At 40.5% G+C, this 17,906-nt stretch overlaps 2 protein-coding genes across 3 annotated transcripts in view; both read left to right on the top strand.

The window, feature by feature from the left end:
* Positions 1-5,911, top strand: part of abca5 (ATP-binding cassette, sub-family A (ABC1), member 5) — a 42,391-nt gene extending 36,480 nt beyond the window's left edge. For both annotated transcript variants that reach the window (XM_034227539.1, XM_034227540.1), the window contains exon 38: positions 3,354-5,911. In XM_034227539.1, the coding sequence (XP_034083430.1) occupies positions 3,354-3,494 (141 nt within the window). In that variant the 3' untranslated portion in view covers positions 3,495-5,911. The remainder of the gene's footprint in view (positions 1-3,353) is intronic.
* Positions 5,912-9,513: 3,602 nt separating this feature from the next.
* On the top strand, positions 9,514-16,326 carry chmp6b (charged multivesicular body protein 6b). Its single transcript, XM_034227583.1, has 8 exons — positions 9,514-9,763; positions 10,931-11,040; positions 12,337-12,424; positions 12,506-12,592; positions 12,713-12,778; positions 13,891-13,971; positions 14,053-14,125; positions 15,318-16,326. Exons 1-8 carry the CDS (start codon positions 9,701-9,703, stop codon positions 15,365-15,367), a joined length of 618 nt encoding a protein of 205 aa, XP_034083474.1. The 5' UTR covers positions 9,514-9,700; the 3' UTR covers positions 15,368-16,326.
* Positions 16,327-17,906: the final 1,580 nt, after the last annotated feature.

Raw genomic sequence — 17,906 nt, 5'->3', positions numbered from 1 at the left:
GAATCTCCTCCTAGAGCGCCAATGAGTTATTTTTAACCAAATGTCTCTCGGAGGGGCGTGGGGAGGGGCTCCTTATTTTCATCTAAAGTTACAGACAGAGAATCAGCACTTTGGAAACAGAGCTGAAACAGAGGGGATTATGGGTAATGCTGCAATGATCTGTTTGGTGTTTGGAGCCAAACACTTCAGAGCAGTGCTTGAATTGGAATGAAAAAGGTGCCAGTACTCTAAAATCAGCAACTTTTTCAAGTCAATTTTATATATACAGCCCACAAACAAGAATTTGGCTACTATAATGCTGGTGGGTTTGTCTCTTTACTACTGTATATTTTAGAAAGGTTCACTGTACTTAACATTTTTTATGATAGGCAGCGGATATGGCTAAAGCTCAGTAAGGTCAATATTAACTGAAAATATAGCAATCAAAGTCTAGATCTTCTGCTGAAGACACATGAAGCAGAGACCTTTCAGGTGAGAGCCCCTCTGGTGGTGTTCAACATTAATGACAAGGAAACAAAGCTCTGGTCAGAAGCATTTTTTATAAAAAGCTTTAACAAAATTAAGTATTTCTGTACATTTTGAATGCAATCTAACTTTCCAACTCAGAAAACGAAAAACGAAAAAGTGCCAAAAGTCTTCTCACATGGCTGAGCTGCTTTGCAATATACTTCACCACTGAAGAATACAAATATGTATAAAGTAAACTATGATGCAATCTAACTTTCCAACTCAGAAAAATGATAAAGAGCATGAACAAAGAACATGTAAAAACAAATGCAAAATTTGCACAATCTAAAATGAGAAACTGTAACTGCAAGTAACAAAGTCTGAGCCATGGTAAAGAGTTACATTGAACACCAAGCTGATCAGATAACTCCCTGGTTGGTCTGAAGTCCTTCTATCTCCAGGATCTGTACAAATCGGCACATTATGCCAAAAGTCTTCTCACTGGGTGAGCTGCTTTGCAATATACTTCACATTGTTAGAAAAGGCTCCAGAAGGCCTTGGGGACATCAGTATCAGGGGCTGGAGCTGGACAGGCTCTTTCATCAGCACTTCTCCTTCCCTTTGCCAGCCAGGACCTCACATACTGTTCCGGATTGAACTGTCCTAGTGATGGTCCATTACATTTAATGAAAACCAGGCTGGACAGTCGGCTGACAGAGAGAGCATTCCTTTTTGCAGTAAGGATATCGTTCATGCAGCTGAATGCCCGCTCACACTCACTAGTGGAGACAGCGATGGTTCGGACTGCTTTCAGTAGAGGCTCCATGGCAGCAGGTGTACGGGATGCCCTGGTTTCCTTGTATTCGCGAAAGCCCTGAACAGTCTCTCTTCTGTCCACTTTCAGCACTTCGCACAAACGTAGCACCTCTACGTCCCCATACTGTACGTCTAACTCCTCTTCAGGCCAACTTCCAGGATGGAAAACTTTCATGTCCTGGATTAGCTGATTGTCCCGGGCCTCCCGGCCATGTAATGGGATTTCTCTTGTGCTGACATGAGAGGAGGTTGTGGAAGTCATTCTGTGTCTCAGATTCTCTACCATACTGCGGAAAAACTGACCTAAAAAGTCCTCGTTAAAATCTCTTCCAAGACACTCCATTAACGCCTTTGTGATGTCATCAGCCGTTGTTCCATCCAACTCGATCAGCTCCCAAAAAAACGTTTCGGGCTCAGCATCAGCTAATGCTGAGCGTAGACACACAACAAGCACCGTTTTACCACTAATAGTGGTAGATTCATCGACCAAAACACAGAGTTTTCTTTGGTTTTCTGTAATGTCTTTTGCCATTTTTTTCTTCAGCTCATGAGCTATGTGGTCGATGATTTCGCCACAGGTTTTATTGGAGTGCAAAACCCTGCCCACGTTCAGCCCATTCAGTTTCTGTACATTCAAATCAATTGGCATGTCTGTGAATGGCCGGCTATGTTTGCCAATTTTATATGCCGTTCGAAAAACTCTGATAGTGGTGTCTAATTCAGATTTATGCATAGACTGCACTTGATGTTGAATAGTTTCACGTGAAGCAGATGTAAGGATGTCAGCAGCTTTTACATGGGCTTGTGATTCTTTATGTTCTTTGATTTTTTTTCTCAGGCTAGCTTGTTGTTTGCCCTTGTCAACACCGAAATGAGACACTGCACACTCACCCCATTCAGGTGACAGTTTCAGTCCTTGTCCAGTGTGTATTCCCAAAGATTTGACATCTCTGCATATCCGACATCCTAGCTTCTTATCTTTAAGAAGGAGCCATGCATTGGTCTTGCAAAAATATTGCACCTGGTCCGTTGTCCAGCAGTCAGGTGCATCGCTTTGCCCGGTGTTGGTGGTGGCAGTTGCGCCAGCAGCAGCTAACGTTAGAGGCTCTGGAGGAGGCGGCGGAGCTAGTGCTAATGCTAATGCACTAGAACTTGGAGCAGGAGGATCAACCAAAGAAAGCTCCCCATCAGACACAATTTCCAACACAGGCACAGCATTCTCTGTATTTGAAGTTTCTTCCGGCGAAAACCGCTGTCTTTTTGCACTTTTATTAATCCACGCTAACATTTTAGAAATGCTAATTTGTGACGTGACTTGCTTTCCTTCTCTCGGGGGCGTGCCTGCTCGGTTCTATCACTCTACATAGCCACCCACTGGGTGGGAGTTGCACTGCATAAACACAACACACGTGCATCTAGGTATGTAAATTGTAAAGCATTAAAACATGGTTTTACTAACAGTTTTCAGTATGTTGTTACTTCGGCATTATTATTATTATTATTATTTTGAAACGTGTATTACTATTAAATCACGGTCAAATAGGTTAATTTTGACATAGTCGTTTCCACCACAGTATTTACATGGAGAAGATAAGCCCCGCCCCCTCTCCAGCACGTTCTGTTTGAATGACAGGAGTAAACAGCTGACAGCCGCTGTGAAACTCCAGCGGTTAGAGCGATGAGAATGTCCGTTCGGCACCTCATGACGCATCTACTGAGTACCGGGCGGCTGTATATATATATATATGGATGTATAATAAGAACGGCGGGAGAGTGTTGAGTACTGGCACGGTGCATGAGTACCGGAGTACCGCCAGCATGCCGGTACTGAGCAAGAAGTGCCGGTACTCCATGGGTCAGAACCAGAAGTGCCGGTACTGCGTACCGGTGAGTACCGGCCCAATTCCAGCACTGCTTCAGAGACATGATTTGTATATATCTGAGACCTATAATATATTGATGAAAAACTGTAAAATAGGGGACCTTTTAATAAAAGTTGTTAGCAGCTCTTATCTATTCCACCTGTTATTATCTGTAAGTGTTCCACAGCATCTTAACCTTTGTCTCCTCCTCTCCTCCCCCTCTGCTAGGTGTTCATGGAGTTTGCCAAGGAGCAGGAGAGCGAGGAGGAGGAGGTGGGCTCCCTCAGCACCACGTTCCAGTGGCAGCGGCTCCGTCAGGACGGCTCTGTGCCCGCCACCCACCCCGACAGCATCGTGCACCAGCTGTGAGCCTGAGAGGAGCCGTACTCACCCGTCCCAACGTGCCGGGGCCTCTGCGCCTAAGGGCCCACACCAGCACCCGCCCGCTCCACGCACCTTCCACCCCCCACCCCAATGAACGGACAGATGTGTGGGGGCTTTCACACACACTGGCTCTTTCTGTGTGTGTCTGGGTTCAGGGCTGTTTTCTCGAGGCGTGCATGTGTGTGACCCTCGTCCACTGGTGCTCCGTGTTTCTGCGTCGCACTAACCCAGGGGCGTCTTCGACACGCTGATGCGACACCTCTTTCTAACGGTGTTTTTTATCTTCACAGGGGAAAAGAAAAAATATATAAATAATATTTATGCTTTGTAATCCGTCCTCCTCTGCGGGAAGCGGTACAGTAAGTGTGTTTGCTCGTCTCTTCAGGTGTTTTGGTGTGTTTGTGAATTTTTACATGTTTTGTAACAGAACTAGGGATCCGCCCACGACCGTACCAAAGCAGCACATCTCCGAACTACACACCTCCTCACACGGACAATTTATTTTTGTTGTCAAAAGCACGTGCATTAATAGTTTTTAGACCAAGTCCCCTGCTTAACTAACAGGTTTATTCATCCATTCAGTCCCAGAGTCTCTTCTTGTCATTTTACACCAGCATGCACATCTTACTAACATCCAGTAAGCTTTCTTCAGGGCCGAGTGTTTCAGCATGCACGCTCATGAGGAGGTTGATTATTTACAGACGGTGTTTGGATGAAGGGTTTCTGATGATTCTTTTGCCTTGTGGCCTTCCTCTCTGCAGGTTTAGCTTTGGTCTAGATCCCATAGCTTGGGAGTGTTAGAATATGCACACCAGTACATGTAGCACACTGCCCTCCTCAGACACTAGCCAGGGCCCATTACCTCACACGTTAGAGGCGGAGCCTGTGGTCGCCTTCACATTCAGACGGGGCTTTTTGGAGCCGTGTCCTCTGAGACTTTTGAAAACTGAATGTACGCTTGGCATCCGCTAAGAGGAGGGTTTGTAACCCATCACTCTGTTTCACTTTGGTGCCATTTTTCAATCACGCAGCTGTGTTTTGTTAGCTCTATCTAAGCCTCTTGGTGTGTGTATCGTGTCGTGTGTGTATACTTCGTGTGGCCGCGCCTGTATCTGCATAATCTACTGTTTGTACAAGCTGGTGCGTTGTTGGTGCGATACCCATCAGCAAACACATAAATAGTAATTTTTTTCATGACATTCAGGTGAGAGGAAGGCTGAAGGGAATTTGTAAAAATGTGATTTGTACGGCTCAGTTTTATTTTTTTAATGATCATATACAGACCTTGGAGGGTGATATCTGCCATTAGATATTTTACTTGAGGTGGACTCAGCAGCAACGACTGTGGCCGCAAACCTCTCTAATCTTCAGAGGAAGTGTAGCAGAGGTACACTGCCAGGTGCGTTAGATTTGTCCACCTCTGTCAGTCAGAACTTCATCTCATGGATTCAAGTTGGTCTTATAATGCAGCTGTGGAGCAGAAGCTGGAGGTACATTTAAAAAAAGAAAATGTTTTGATATGAAGATAAGATGCTTATTTATATGAAATATCATGAACTTCAATACCTTTTCTGACCAGAGCTTGCTGCAGCTTTTATTTATCCCATTACATTTGCCGTTGTAACCTGTTATTTCATGGGCTGAAGTACGAGAGGACTTGTGCATTTTCAGTTCATCTGAAGCATTTGTAAGTGTAGCCGATTGACTTCCCATCATGCACTACAGACACTAAAGATTTCAAATCACTGAGCTTGAGAAAGTGAGTGGGAGTAATGCCTGAGGTCTTTTTTTAAATGGGAAAACTTTATGTAAATGCTGTCCCTATTTTCTTGCAAACATGTAGCCTTGGTACTTTTTTTTAATGTGACAAATGAAAACACTGCCTCTGCATGACTTTATTTATGTGTTGCCGGTATGGATGTTTTTTTTTGGATGTCATATATACACTGTCTATATTTTACATTTGCTTTCCCAAGTGCAATGTAGGGTTAGGGTTTGGTTCACAAATGCAAACATTCTTTAACATTCATGTGACCTGTAGCCACCCAGACTAACATGCACTTATCTAACCCCCGCCTCCTTAAACAAAGCATCTAGTTGGAGTATTTAACGTGAAGAAGTTATTCTTTGCCTCTGTGGAAGTGGAGCATTTAGGCAACTGGCGATGAAGGTGGAGTGGGTTTCATTTTGTGGTACAATTGCACTGTTTCTGGGAAATGTTATAACTTTTCTTTATATTATGCAATCTTTGTAAGATTATCTGTGCACTGATTTAATTTTTTTTAAGACTGTGGTTTAGCTCTGTGCTGTGTTTCCTCCTGTGTCCCCCATGTCTGGATGGACACTCATGAAGTCTGTGGTCTCTACACGACCTTCTTAAGAATAAATGTTAATCCAAATTACTCTTTCGTCTTTTTTTCTATCGACAGACAAGAAAACCATCGGTGAGTTTATTATGTTGCACATCTAGCAATCTGTCTGCAATGATGGGCACATGTAATTTGATATAGACAATTAACAAGTAAACCCTTAAACAATGTTAAGCAGAACATGCCACTAAAGTTTAGGAGTGAAAACCATAGGTATTTACCTTGAGAAAAAGAAGAATACTAAAATATAACAAAACTAAAATACAAATCCTGCATTTTATATCTAACATACTGTATATAAAAGCCAAAAGAGCAACACAAATTCTTGCAGTTCATTCAAAATTGGTTAGAACGTCTGGAAGCTGCAACAAATATTGATGTCCATTTGCACATCTTCCATACTTGACTCTTTCTTGTGTGTTATATGATCTCATTTAGTTTTGTCTCAATCATTGGTAACATATTAACACCAGTCCAGCTTTGAGGAGAATCTGCCTGACCTGATCGGTGCAGAATCAATACTTAATGGGACTCAGGATTCTCCTAGTAGCCTCATGTACTTCCTTCAGGGCTGATGCCAGAAACAAGTCTCTGGACATTTTCTGTACTGCTTTGAGTGTTGTGTTCTTGTTAAAGAACATGAGACAAAGAGTTGCACACTGTCAATTTTAACAGAGGCAACTAGCCCAAGTAGTCGCGGCTGTGCCTGCCTTAGGTTGTCCCGAGGTTCTGCAGGGGGATCTTACCCGTCATAGGCCAACCCGTCTTCCATACTTGCCTGCTTTTATTTGAACATGTTACTTTAAACAGGGGGGTGTACTATGAAGCACACAACTGCTCCAGCTCAACCTGAGCCATAAAACCCCCCTGTGGCCCCCCTAAAAATGAAAAAAATAATAATAATAAGTTTATGATTAAACGATTTCTTGGCTGACGGAATAGGCAGAAGTAACGATATTTGTCATTCTAGTCGGACCCATTAGAGCAGGGGTCTCCAACACGTCGATCACGAGCTACCGGTATCTCGCAAGCCCTCAATAGCCCCCACTTTACAAATATTTTTTTTTTTACGCAAGCCGTCATCGCCACGGAGGAGCACACAGCCTCTGTGAGCGAGCGAGACAGAGAGGGAGAGCTAGAGAGAGCACACCTTTATCTATTTAATGTGTTGTAAAAAATAAAGAAATCATTCCAATGTGTACTATAGGACAGTACAAAAGAAATAACTGTTTGAAAGGGGAGTGTTTATTAAAAATATGCATAAATAAAAAGAAAGAATACTAACTATAGGTAACATAAGATAAGAATTTAGTTTTTAACAAGTTTAAATGATTTGTTATTGGTTGTGATCATATTCTAAAGATGTTTTGATTATTGAAAAGTATACAGCTCGCTTTCATGAGTGTTGAGAGCTGTATCCATACATTCATTTTGTGCTCAAAGTGCACCAGATCTTCCCGGGGCTGCATGCCCCCGGACCCCCCTAGAAGGTTAGGTCCACCCCCAAATAAAGCAGGTTAAAATAATCAAATTGCATACATTTTATTTTAGTAAACACTGAAAACGGGTCCCACAGACCCAAACAGCACACAAAGGTAAGCATATAATAATGTGTAATGAAACAAATACCAATAACTGTATTGCATTGTTTTCTTAGGTGTATGCGCAATTACTTCATACTGTCTTTGTCTTTTTCGCCCTGCATTTATTGTGCCCCCCTCAGAAAATAACTGCCCCCCCCCCCCCCAGTCAAATTGGTCTAGAACCGCCACTGCCTGCCTGCCCGACATTACTTTACGGCTGCGTCGCGTAAAAAATAGGATTCATCCTAATTTTAGAGGAGCCCTGCGCCGAGACGCTTCTGGGACGCTTCTGAGCCGTACGCGCCGCGTGTGGTGGAATAGCACCCATTGACTAGAGTGGCCGCGATCTTTGCGAACGCCGCAGCGCGGCCATAACGCGACGCAGACGGACCCGGTGGAAACTGGGGGGAATTTATTCCCCGGGTCCGTCTGCGGCGCGTAATTACGCCGTTACATTACGTTACGGCACATGGTTGTGTGCCCTGAAAATTGGTCATAATTTCCTCCTTCACCTCTCTCCACTGTCTTTGCTTCTCCTCCTGAATCTTCAACTTGTGTACCAAGCTACACTTCTCCAGAAAAGAGTATTACAAAAATAAACGATTCAAAGGATTATTTTTGACATTTTGAGAAATAGGCTTGTTCCCATCCTTCTAAAAAGTTAGATATTTAAAAAAAAAATACATCTACCCACATCACTAAATATCAATAGGCTAATTAATTCATGGTGTGTTACATTTGTCCTAATGTGTGGCTTTTTGTTGCTGAGCACCACATTGTTCTTGGTAAATGTAGTATAACTTTAAATTCTTAGTCCTCATAAAGTTTTCTGTGGTGCATTAAAAACATCTCAAATGCCGTCCATTTGGTGCACATCCAATTCAGGCAACAGATCGAGCAATATTTACCCCTTTAAATTGTTTAGTTCAAGAAAAAAACCCAGCAATTTCATCTCCTGTTAACTGCACACCTCACTGTTCTAATATTAGTAGAGTCACTGAAGAGAAAAGTAATTTACTTGAGTGAGAAGTGTGGGTATAGTAAATGTATTCTTTCCCCAACACAATAGAAAACAGAACAAGTTGAATAAAAAAGTGTTTTTCAGCTCTGCTGTGAAGTGTGTCCTCCCTTTCTGCTGCTCTCTGCTGGACTGAGGCCAGAACATTCTGCCACTCTAGATTCATCCCTGTGTTGCACTGCTCCCATAGAAACAGGGCTCTAGTTCCACTGTCCATTCCACTCTGCTTATTTAAACCCAAATAATAGGTTTTAGTCACTTATACCTTTACATAAAATGCCAGTCTTTATTTATGTAATGTTGTATTTAGTTCAGTTACTACCAGATCCTCTACTTGTGAACTGAGGTAACATTTACCATGAAGGCGTTTATGATCTTATAACTTTACTGCACTACATGTATTTAATAGCCTACCTTTAGTTACTTCACAGATCTGGATGAATTATGGTAAATATAATCAAGTGTTAAATCAGACTTTAGTTCCACCTGGAGTAAATTCACAAGCTACCCTGCAGTATACAAAGTCATTCAAACTAGCTGCACCTTTACCAAAGCTTTGATAACACTTTAATGACCAATCATTAATAAAACATAGACCTATAGTGTTATTCTGAAATGGACCAATCTGCATAATGACTACTTTTACTTTTGGTATATTTTGATGCTAGTACTTTGATTGAGTTACCTTTTGAATGCAGGACTTTTACTCTAACAGAGTATTCCTACACTCTGGTACTTTACTTTTACTCAAGTACAATATCTAAATACTTCTCCCCGCTCTACTTATATGAATGTTTTTGACGTTAGCTTGATCAATGTTGTACTGCAGCTCTCACTTGTGACCACTGGAGGGCGATAAACACTCATGTACATCTACTATGGTGTTTCTACACGTTGTTTGTACTTTATTTTAACATACATGCATTTATGTTGACGCTTACAGTGGTAACGAAGCATTTCTCATGATGAATACATAATTTGATGACTAATTTTTAGGGATTTCTGAGGTTTTCTAGAGTTTCTTCCTGTAGTTGTTGACCCTGCCCGGGTTCCGTCCTTCCTGATGTGGGTGTGGACAACAGAAGAACAGATGACTACACAAATAATGGAGGAGAAGCTACCCTAGCATGCCTCTTATAAGTTAGGAAAACAGGTTTTAAATTAGCTCACCTTCACATTTCTTTCCCTGGCTGCAAAGCGTAGCTGGGATGCTGTGTCAGAATGGGAAATCTTTTTGGAAAAAAGAAACAAACCCGAGTGACAGAACAAGACAAAGCGGTGTTGGTGAGTTTCTCAGCTAGCTTACATTAGCTAGCTGTCCAGCGTTAACTTTGATACTGTACGTTCAGTGCTGAAACAAGAGGGGGTCCGCCGCACTGCTTTATAAATAGTAGTCATTTAACAACCTTTATTATCAGTTATCGTACAAACACAGTTTTTACAACACAACTTCATCACTTTAGCACTATGCAAGTAACTATGTAATTCGGCTTGAATATCATTTAATTAACCCTTAGATTTAGGTGTGTTTATTACCTAAAACCCTTTTATTATTCTGCTTTCAGTTGTCACGTTTGAGAGCGGGAGCAAACAGTGTCACTCAATTTTACGAGTTGAGATATTAACCACTTAAACGAGAGTGGTGCTGAGCTATGAGAGCCGATGTTGTCCAAAGAGGCTAACGTAAATCAGGCCTAGCTAATGTAGTAAAATATCTTAAAACTGGTCTGTTACAGGTTGTGTATGTTTGACAGCTTCTGTACAGGTTGACAGAGCTGCAGGCCTGGACCTTATGACACGGACAGCTATATTACTCAGTACTCAGATCTTGTACTTGAGTAAAAGTAGAAGTACCAGAGTGTAGGAATAATCTGCAAGTAACAGTCCTGCAATCAAAATGCTACTCGAGTAAAAGTACAAAAGTATTTGCATCAAAATATACTTAAAGTACCAAAAGTAAAAGTAGTCGTTGTGCAGATTGGTCCGTTTCAGAGTAATATATACGATATGTTTTATAATGATTGATCATGAAAGTGTTCTCAAAGCTGGTAAAGGTGCAGCTAGTTTGAATGACTTTGTATACTGCAGGGTAGCTTGTGGATTTACTCCAGGTGGAACTAAAGTCTGATTCAACACTTGGTTATATTTCACATCATTCATCCACATCTGTGAAGTAACTAATGGTACAAAATACATGTAGTGAAGTATAAGTACATGATTTACCTCTGAGTTGTAGTGGGGTAGTAGTACAACATTAAAATACTCTAGTAAAGTACAAGTCCTTCAGAATTGTATTTAAGAACAGTACTTGAAATCTCCGTGGTTACTTGACACCACTGCACAGAGAGCAACAAAAAGCTGCTCTATGAATGAATTGGTTAAACTTTATAGTGTGTATATATAGAAGTATATTTGAGTGTAAATGTCATTGTGTTGTCTTGGTTCTCTCAGCAACTGAAGCAGCAGAGAGACAAGCTGCGGCAGTATCAGAAGAGGATCAACCTGCGGCTGGAGAAGGAGAGACTTCTGGCCAAGCAGCTGCTGAAGGATGGCAAACGAGAGTGAGTGTGAAAAGAGTTTACAGTGTTACAGTCAAACAAAGGGACACACCATTACAGGCAAGAGATGCTGTTGGTTAAGGTGTCTGACCTGTGGAGTCACTTGAATTGAAATGATGATTTGAAGATTCACATTAGGGACCATTGTTTTATGGAAACAATTGTTATTCATATTAAAACATTTTTAAGGATATTCAGGGTCCAAGATCCTTTAAATAACAATCTATGTACATATTAACCTATTGTCATTAATGCGTTTAATGGTAATAGATCAATAATGGGCAGAATTCTGTCAACATGAACAATAATGTTGTTCAGTTAAACACATTTAGCTTTTATTACTTGTTTTTTTTTATGAGAGCTTTTCTTCATTTGTACCTCAACCCTCCTGTTCGGGTCAGATCTGACCGATTTACTACTTTCATCAATCATAACTTTTTAGTTTTACATTCGATTGCATTAAGGCTTCATGAAATCCTTCACAGGAGACATTTGAACATATACAATTGCTGATCACCACTTTCATTGCATTTTGGATGATTTAGTCAACTTTGTAACAACATGGTGTTCCCCTTTACCGCCATAAAGGAAAGGACTTAGTAACCATCTGGATCAGATCTCTCACACACACACACACACACACATATACACACACACACACACACACACACACACACACACACACACACACACACACATACTCTAGATGTGTATCCCCCCCTTATGTGCCCATCCCCCACATGGATCACACCTGGCACACACAATACATGTTCAGTGTCTATTCTTTGTATATTTACTGCAGTGTTTCATGTATACCAGTAGTCTGATACAATGTTTACAGTTTGAAAGGGTGTTAAATGAAATTTGGTGATGACTAATGGTTTTTGTGTTAATGTAATAGCAGTTAAAACAGGACCGGTCAAATCTGACCGCGAACACCAAAGTAAGGGGGGAACACGAAGACAATAGGAGGGTTAAAGTAGGGCTCAATGATATGAAAAAAGTAATATATTTTTTTAAGAAATACATTCATATTTATAGATTTGTAAGGTTGTCCATTGACGCTGTTTCCACCAGGAGAATGTTGATTAATAATCATCAGTAATGTGGATGTATTGAATAAGCAGGTAATGACAAATAATAAAACATCTGGAAAAGTTCAGAAAGTTAGACCACTTGACTGGAATGCAGCCTTTAAAAGCAGGACAACACCATGATATTAGATAGTTGAATCTTGTTGCCATCTTACTCCAGGCTGCTTTGTGAATTCACATTGAATATACTTTCTCGTTCAAACAGTAAAGCGCTCCTCTTGCTGAAAAAGAAGCGCTACCAGGATCAGCTTCTAGACAAGACGGAGAACCAGATCGGAAACCTGGAGCGCCTGGTGAGGATTTGATTGACAGCCAGTGCTAACAGCAGTAGCTTCTTTGATACCAACAGGTCATCTTTTTTCCGCTCCTTTTAGGTTCAAGACATCGAGTTCGCCCAGGTCGAAACAAAGGTCATCCAGGGGCTGAAGATTGGAAATGAGTGTCTGAAGAAAATGCACGAGGTAGGTGGTGTGCGGAGTCCCAGGAGGGGCTGAACAATGTTTTCATCCCATGTTTGATACATCACCCCCCCCTCCCTGAGTCACCTTTTATTGAAGGGCTCTGGGTGTTCCCCTCCTCAGGTGATGTCCGTTGAAGAGGTCGAGCGGATTATGGATGAAACCCAAGACGCCATAGAGTACCAGAGGGTAAGTTCCTGTCACACATACATGACAATTATTTCTGCACCTATTTAAATATATAATATCTAACTATGTAAAATGTCGAAAAACCTACAACCATATTATATATGTTGTTGAATTATGTACTTGCATTCACCAAGTTCCAACTAAGTGAAAGAAATAGGTCATTGAAATCAAGATAACAGTTTAATAGATCATAAATTGACTTTTTATTTACAATACACTTTTAGATGTTGGTTGTTTATCACTTTATATTTTAAATAGATCAAGGATTTAAGTCTTGTGAAAAATGGGTTGTCAGAGGTACAAGCTGGTGAATATTAGCGGCAACTAAACTACATTGGAAAAACTTTGATTTGACAACGTGTAACGGCTTTATTCAGTGTTTTATCTCCAAGATTTGAGATTCTTTGGAGGACGATATCTCTGTGAATGATTTGGCTCCTGGTAAACCCTCCTGATTGATTTGGCTCCTGGTAAACCCCTCCTGAATGATTTGGCTCCTGGTAAACCCCTCCTGAATGATTTGGCTCCTGGTAAACCCCTCCTGAATGATTTGGCTCCTGGTAAACCCCTCCTGAATGATTTGGCTCCTGGTAAACCCCTCCTGAATGATTTGGCTCCTGGTAAACCCCTCCTGAATGATTTGGCTCCTGGTAAACCCCTCCTGAATGATTTGGCTCCTGGTAAACCCCTCCTGAATGATTTGGTAATCCTAACCGGTAGAAACTCTGCAATGACAGCATGGTGGTGAAAACAACAATTCCCATGATCCTATGCCTTTAAGGATGTCACCAAACTGGGTGGAGCGACTACAAAGAAAGTGGCTGGGAAGCTAAATTAGGCTTATCAAATGTTCCAAAGAAGAGTCTCTGCAGAATGATTTTGAATAGAGAATATAATAATGCATTTACTAAAGGCCTAAGATACTCCTAAGCAGGGGGACTAAATGCAAAGAGACCAGTGATAAACACAGGATAAATAAGCATTTTGTTCCCATAATGACATATTGTCTATTTAAATACTTAGAAAGATGTTCTGCCAGCAGATATTTCTAAAGTCCGATGTACAGTATCAAAGTGTTAGAGGTTTTCTGAGAGTGTGTGGTCTCTCTGCAGCAAATAGACGACATGCTGGCGGGCTCCTTCACTCAGGAGGATGAAGACGCTGTGCTGGCTGAGCTGGAGGCCATCACTCAGGTACACTGATCACCATTACTCAGATATGTGTATTTGAATTAGAAATGAGAGAAGTGTTTGATCATGCGTTTTGTCCCTCAGGGAGACGTGGAGCTGCCTGAGGTTCCTGAAGACGAGCTTCCAGAAGTCCCCGAGGCCACAGAGGAGAAACCAGGTCTGCTGTCGTCTTTGTTTTTCATTCTTTTCTGACCTTTTGCTGTGGCGTTTTGTAATCCTGTTTCTGTTGTACTGACATCCCAGCCGTGTGACCCTAACATGTTGCTCCCCTTACTGTGTACCAGGCTGAACCCATTGCTTTCTCTCTTCTTCCTGATTACATCAAACCTTGGCTCAATGGCAGATCATTGAAAACATAACCAAACATCATAGTGATCCACCCACACTCCCTAAGGGACATTTTAGTTTCTGGATTTGGCTAATGTCAAACTCAATTGAACCGACAGCTGTCAGGCAACATTAGCTGCTTCACATGTCTGTGACCAACTTCTCTCAACACCGACTGAAAAAGGGTTTCTCAGAATCACTTCCCTCAGAGGGGAAATGTGCATTTGTTACAGAAAGAAGAGCTTAAGATGAACCAAGAAGCATGCATTAAAACAATGTTAAAGATACCATTTTTTTAAATTATTACACATTTGACAAAATACACATCCTGTAACAATGAATAAACATCCTTTATTGTTTACCCGCCTTAAATTAATGCCAAATCTGAATTCCAGTGTTTTCCTAAAGTCAATCATTTTGTGATGGACTGCCGTTTAATGCAGAGTAGCACCACTGTCAGATTTGGTGTTTTTGAAAGGAGATCTGTGAAACAATATTCTGCTACTGCCTTTCCTTTGAGTTGTACACCCTACTACTAAACAGGATTACACCATGGCTAAGGATCTGATCTTGTATTTGCATTGGTACCAACCATGTTTAAACCATATAGCTGTTAGCGCTGCCTCAGTTTGCCCTCCTGTGACGTCCATTTTCAACAGCTGCCTTTGAGAGTCCTGTTTTAGGTTGTGAATCAGGTTTTTCACCAGGTAGGTTGACACGTACGAGGAATTTGACTTGGTGTCAAGGTGCATACATAAAAGTAAAACAACAATTTCAAACACAGATAGAGAACTATTTTAAGAAAACTATAATAACATTTAAAAAATCTAGTAAAATCTAGCAGTATTTACATAGAAATGGAATGGAATAAAATATGTGCAGTAATAACATTTACAGATATTGTGTAAATGAGAATGGATAGCAAAGAAAGTCAGAGTGATGCAGCCCTACCTTCTCAGCAGGGTTGTTAATAAACCAATTCACTGCTTTTTTTGTAACTCTGTGAATCTCCTTTGTTCCAGAGCGGGATGGTCCCAGGAAGAATCCGGAGAGAGAGATGCTCGCTGCGTAGGAGCTCCTCCACAACACTCCTCACACACACACACACACATCAGCTGCAGAGGCCTGTGATGAAGTGATCAGCCTCTCTCAGAGACTGCTCCTCCTCCACATCGTCACCCGGTCTCCGTTTGTCCTCGCTGCCCCGCGTCCACACAGGCAGCCGGGACCGCATCACTGGAGGAAAGCTGATTTGAATCCTAAAGACCTGTGAGATCAGATAACTGTGCCTAACCCTTTGTTATATCGCCACTAAATCATTTGAAATACATCGACTTCCCTTAATGCATGTCATTGTGAATCATTACATCATCTCTTAGTATATAAAGGGTATTTACAGAAAGACTTTTGAGATAAATGCGTCTTTGAGATTCCTGCATCTTTACAGTAAAATGAAGGTGAGTGGAATATCGTTTGATCTCAAGGAATTGTAAAAATGACTTTAAGAAACAAATCAGCAGAAACATTTTTCCAAAACCAGAATGTCCAGATGACACGGGATGTTTCACATCAGAGCGTGCTGTGAACTGATTTCAGTGGGACTACTTTCTGTCAAAAAACACTCTGTAAAATCAAACGCAAATTAAACTTTTTTTGTCTTTTATATCATACATATCTGCTCATTTTAAGAAAAATGTGGAAACCAAAAGGAAGCATTGTATATTCAATTGTTTTGGTTTCATGATGACACTCCCTTTCTCTGCATACATGTATCTGAATACTTTTAGTTCTCAGTCTACATAGATGGAGAACTTTACCCAGAGACATGATTGTTCTTGCTTTTATTGATAAAAATACTTAATAAAAAAAAAAAGTTCATTCTTTTGTAAGTGCAAAAAGACAATGTGATATCTGTTGGATGGAAGAAAAACAGAAGGACTGAATGCAATACAAAACAACTGTTCTTGTAATTGTATAAAACTGACCTTTTGACGAAGGATTAATACAAAAGCCCTGCTCTGTAGTCTTTGGCATCTCGTCTGTCTCACAGTTATTTGACCCACCCTGCAACATCTTCTAATATTCCTAACATTTGCATGTAAACTCACAAAAATACTGACCCCGTTACCAGCCGCTTCACTGATCTAATTCTCTGCTCCCCTTGTGGATTAGCTCCGTGTCATTGGAGAGAGGGCTAAGCATATCGTCTGAGGGTTTACCTGAAGCCCAGACAACAGTTGGTAATCTCTTCAATCCACACCCTGGGTCTCCACACACTGAGTATTATAATAGCAGGGGCCTTTCATTATTTCACTGTGCCCAAATGTATAGAAAGATTTTAAACTGCAGCTAGAAAGATGGCCGACAGAGCTAAATTTGTATCATTGTAGATCCATTTGACTAATCTGTAAATCATTTAATCTCACTAACAGATAACACTGCCGGCTGTCTTTCCTCTGCAGCATCACACAGGTCGTCTCAAAATACTTTGTAATGTCTCTATCTATACTTTCTTTTTACAATAAAACTCACTTTTATTATTGACATTCTCTGTGCTGCCAGGTCAGATGTTCCACGTCTGACCACAAGGTGGCGACAAATAGTTTCTCTCCCATCTGTTGAGAGCAGGTGAATTATTGACGGAAAATGTATTGGAGCATTCCTTTCCATGATGCCAATGTCTATAATGCGTTCTTATGATACTTGTAATATGTTATTATATGCTTATAGAGCTTTTTGGCTATAGCTGCAAGCCCTCTTATTACATGTATAGTGTGTTTTTTTTAACAATATTCATAAAGCATTTGAATTATGACTTCTTAAATGCTGGCAACTCACAACCTTTTGTGTTGCCATAATCATAGTGTTTTAACATTCCTATGGGTTTAATGCATTATTATCACTGTTATAATGTATTATACGTTGGTTATTGTTCAAGTGAAGTGAAAAATAATGTTCCAAATTATGCAACAAAAACACGATTATTTTAACCTTACTTAATGACTATGGAGGACGGAACATGACTTAAGTATAAATAAATAAATGTATGACGAAATACAGGAATAAATACGTAAATAAATAAATAAATACAGGAATAAATATATGACGAAATAAATACAGAAATAAATAAATGTTGAAATGAATACACAAATAAATAAATAAAAGAATAAATGCATAAATAAATGCATAAATAAATATGGAAATAAATACATCAATGTATAAATAAATAAATAAAAGTCGAAAATAAAACAGAACACACGTTATTATATATCTTTCATTTATTTCTACATTTACGCGACATACATTTATTTATTTATTTATTTATGTATTTATGTGTCCGTATGCTAATGAGGTGGGCGGTCCTAACCTCAGTCTGAAGCAGGATTGGTTACAGGAGTGTGTGATCATTTCTGGCAGAGGGCTCTACTACTAACGCCTGGATAACCGCGCTGATTCGAATGCAGGAGCTTTACTGTTTAGCCCTTATCTTTATACATCCATGGTTTATCCACAGTTGTAAGGTTTATTTATGGATATTGATTTAAGAGCCATTGGAGATCATTTACGATCATTAGCGGACCATTTAGAGAACGGAGAACCAAAAGACTATG

This window comes from Gymnodraco acuticeps, unplaced genomic scaffold (genome assembly GCF_902827175.1).
Source record: "Gymnodraco acuticeps unplaced genomic scaffold, fGymAcu1.1, whole genome shotgun sequence".
NCBI classification, from domain to species: Eukaryota; Metazoa; Chordata; class Actinopteri; order Perciformes; family Bathydraconidae; genus Gymnodraco; species Gymnodraco acuticeps.
This window is presented reverse-complemented; position numbering and strand designations above follow the sequence as displayed.

Bases quoted from the DNA above. Each gene is read 5' to 3' on its own strand.
- chmp6b (XM_034227583.1), top strand. From the start codon at position 9,701: ATGGGAAATCTTTTTGGAAAAAAGAAACAAACCCGAGTGACAGAACAA. The intron at 11,041-12,336 runs GTGAGTGTGAAA...TCGTTCAAACAG, and splicing joins CTGAAGGATGGCAAACGAGA to TAAAGCGCTCCTCTTGCTGA. The intron at 14,126-15,317 runs GTCTGCTGTCGT...CCTTTGTTCCAG, and splicing joins GGCCACAGAGGAGAAACCAG to AGCGGGATGGTCCCAGGAAG.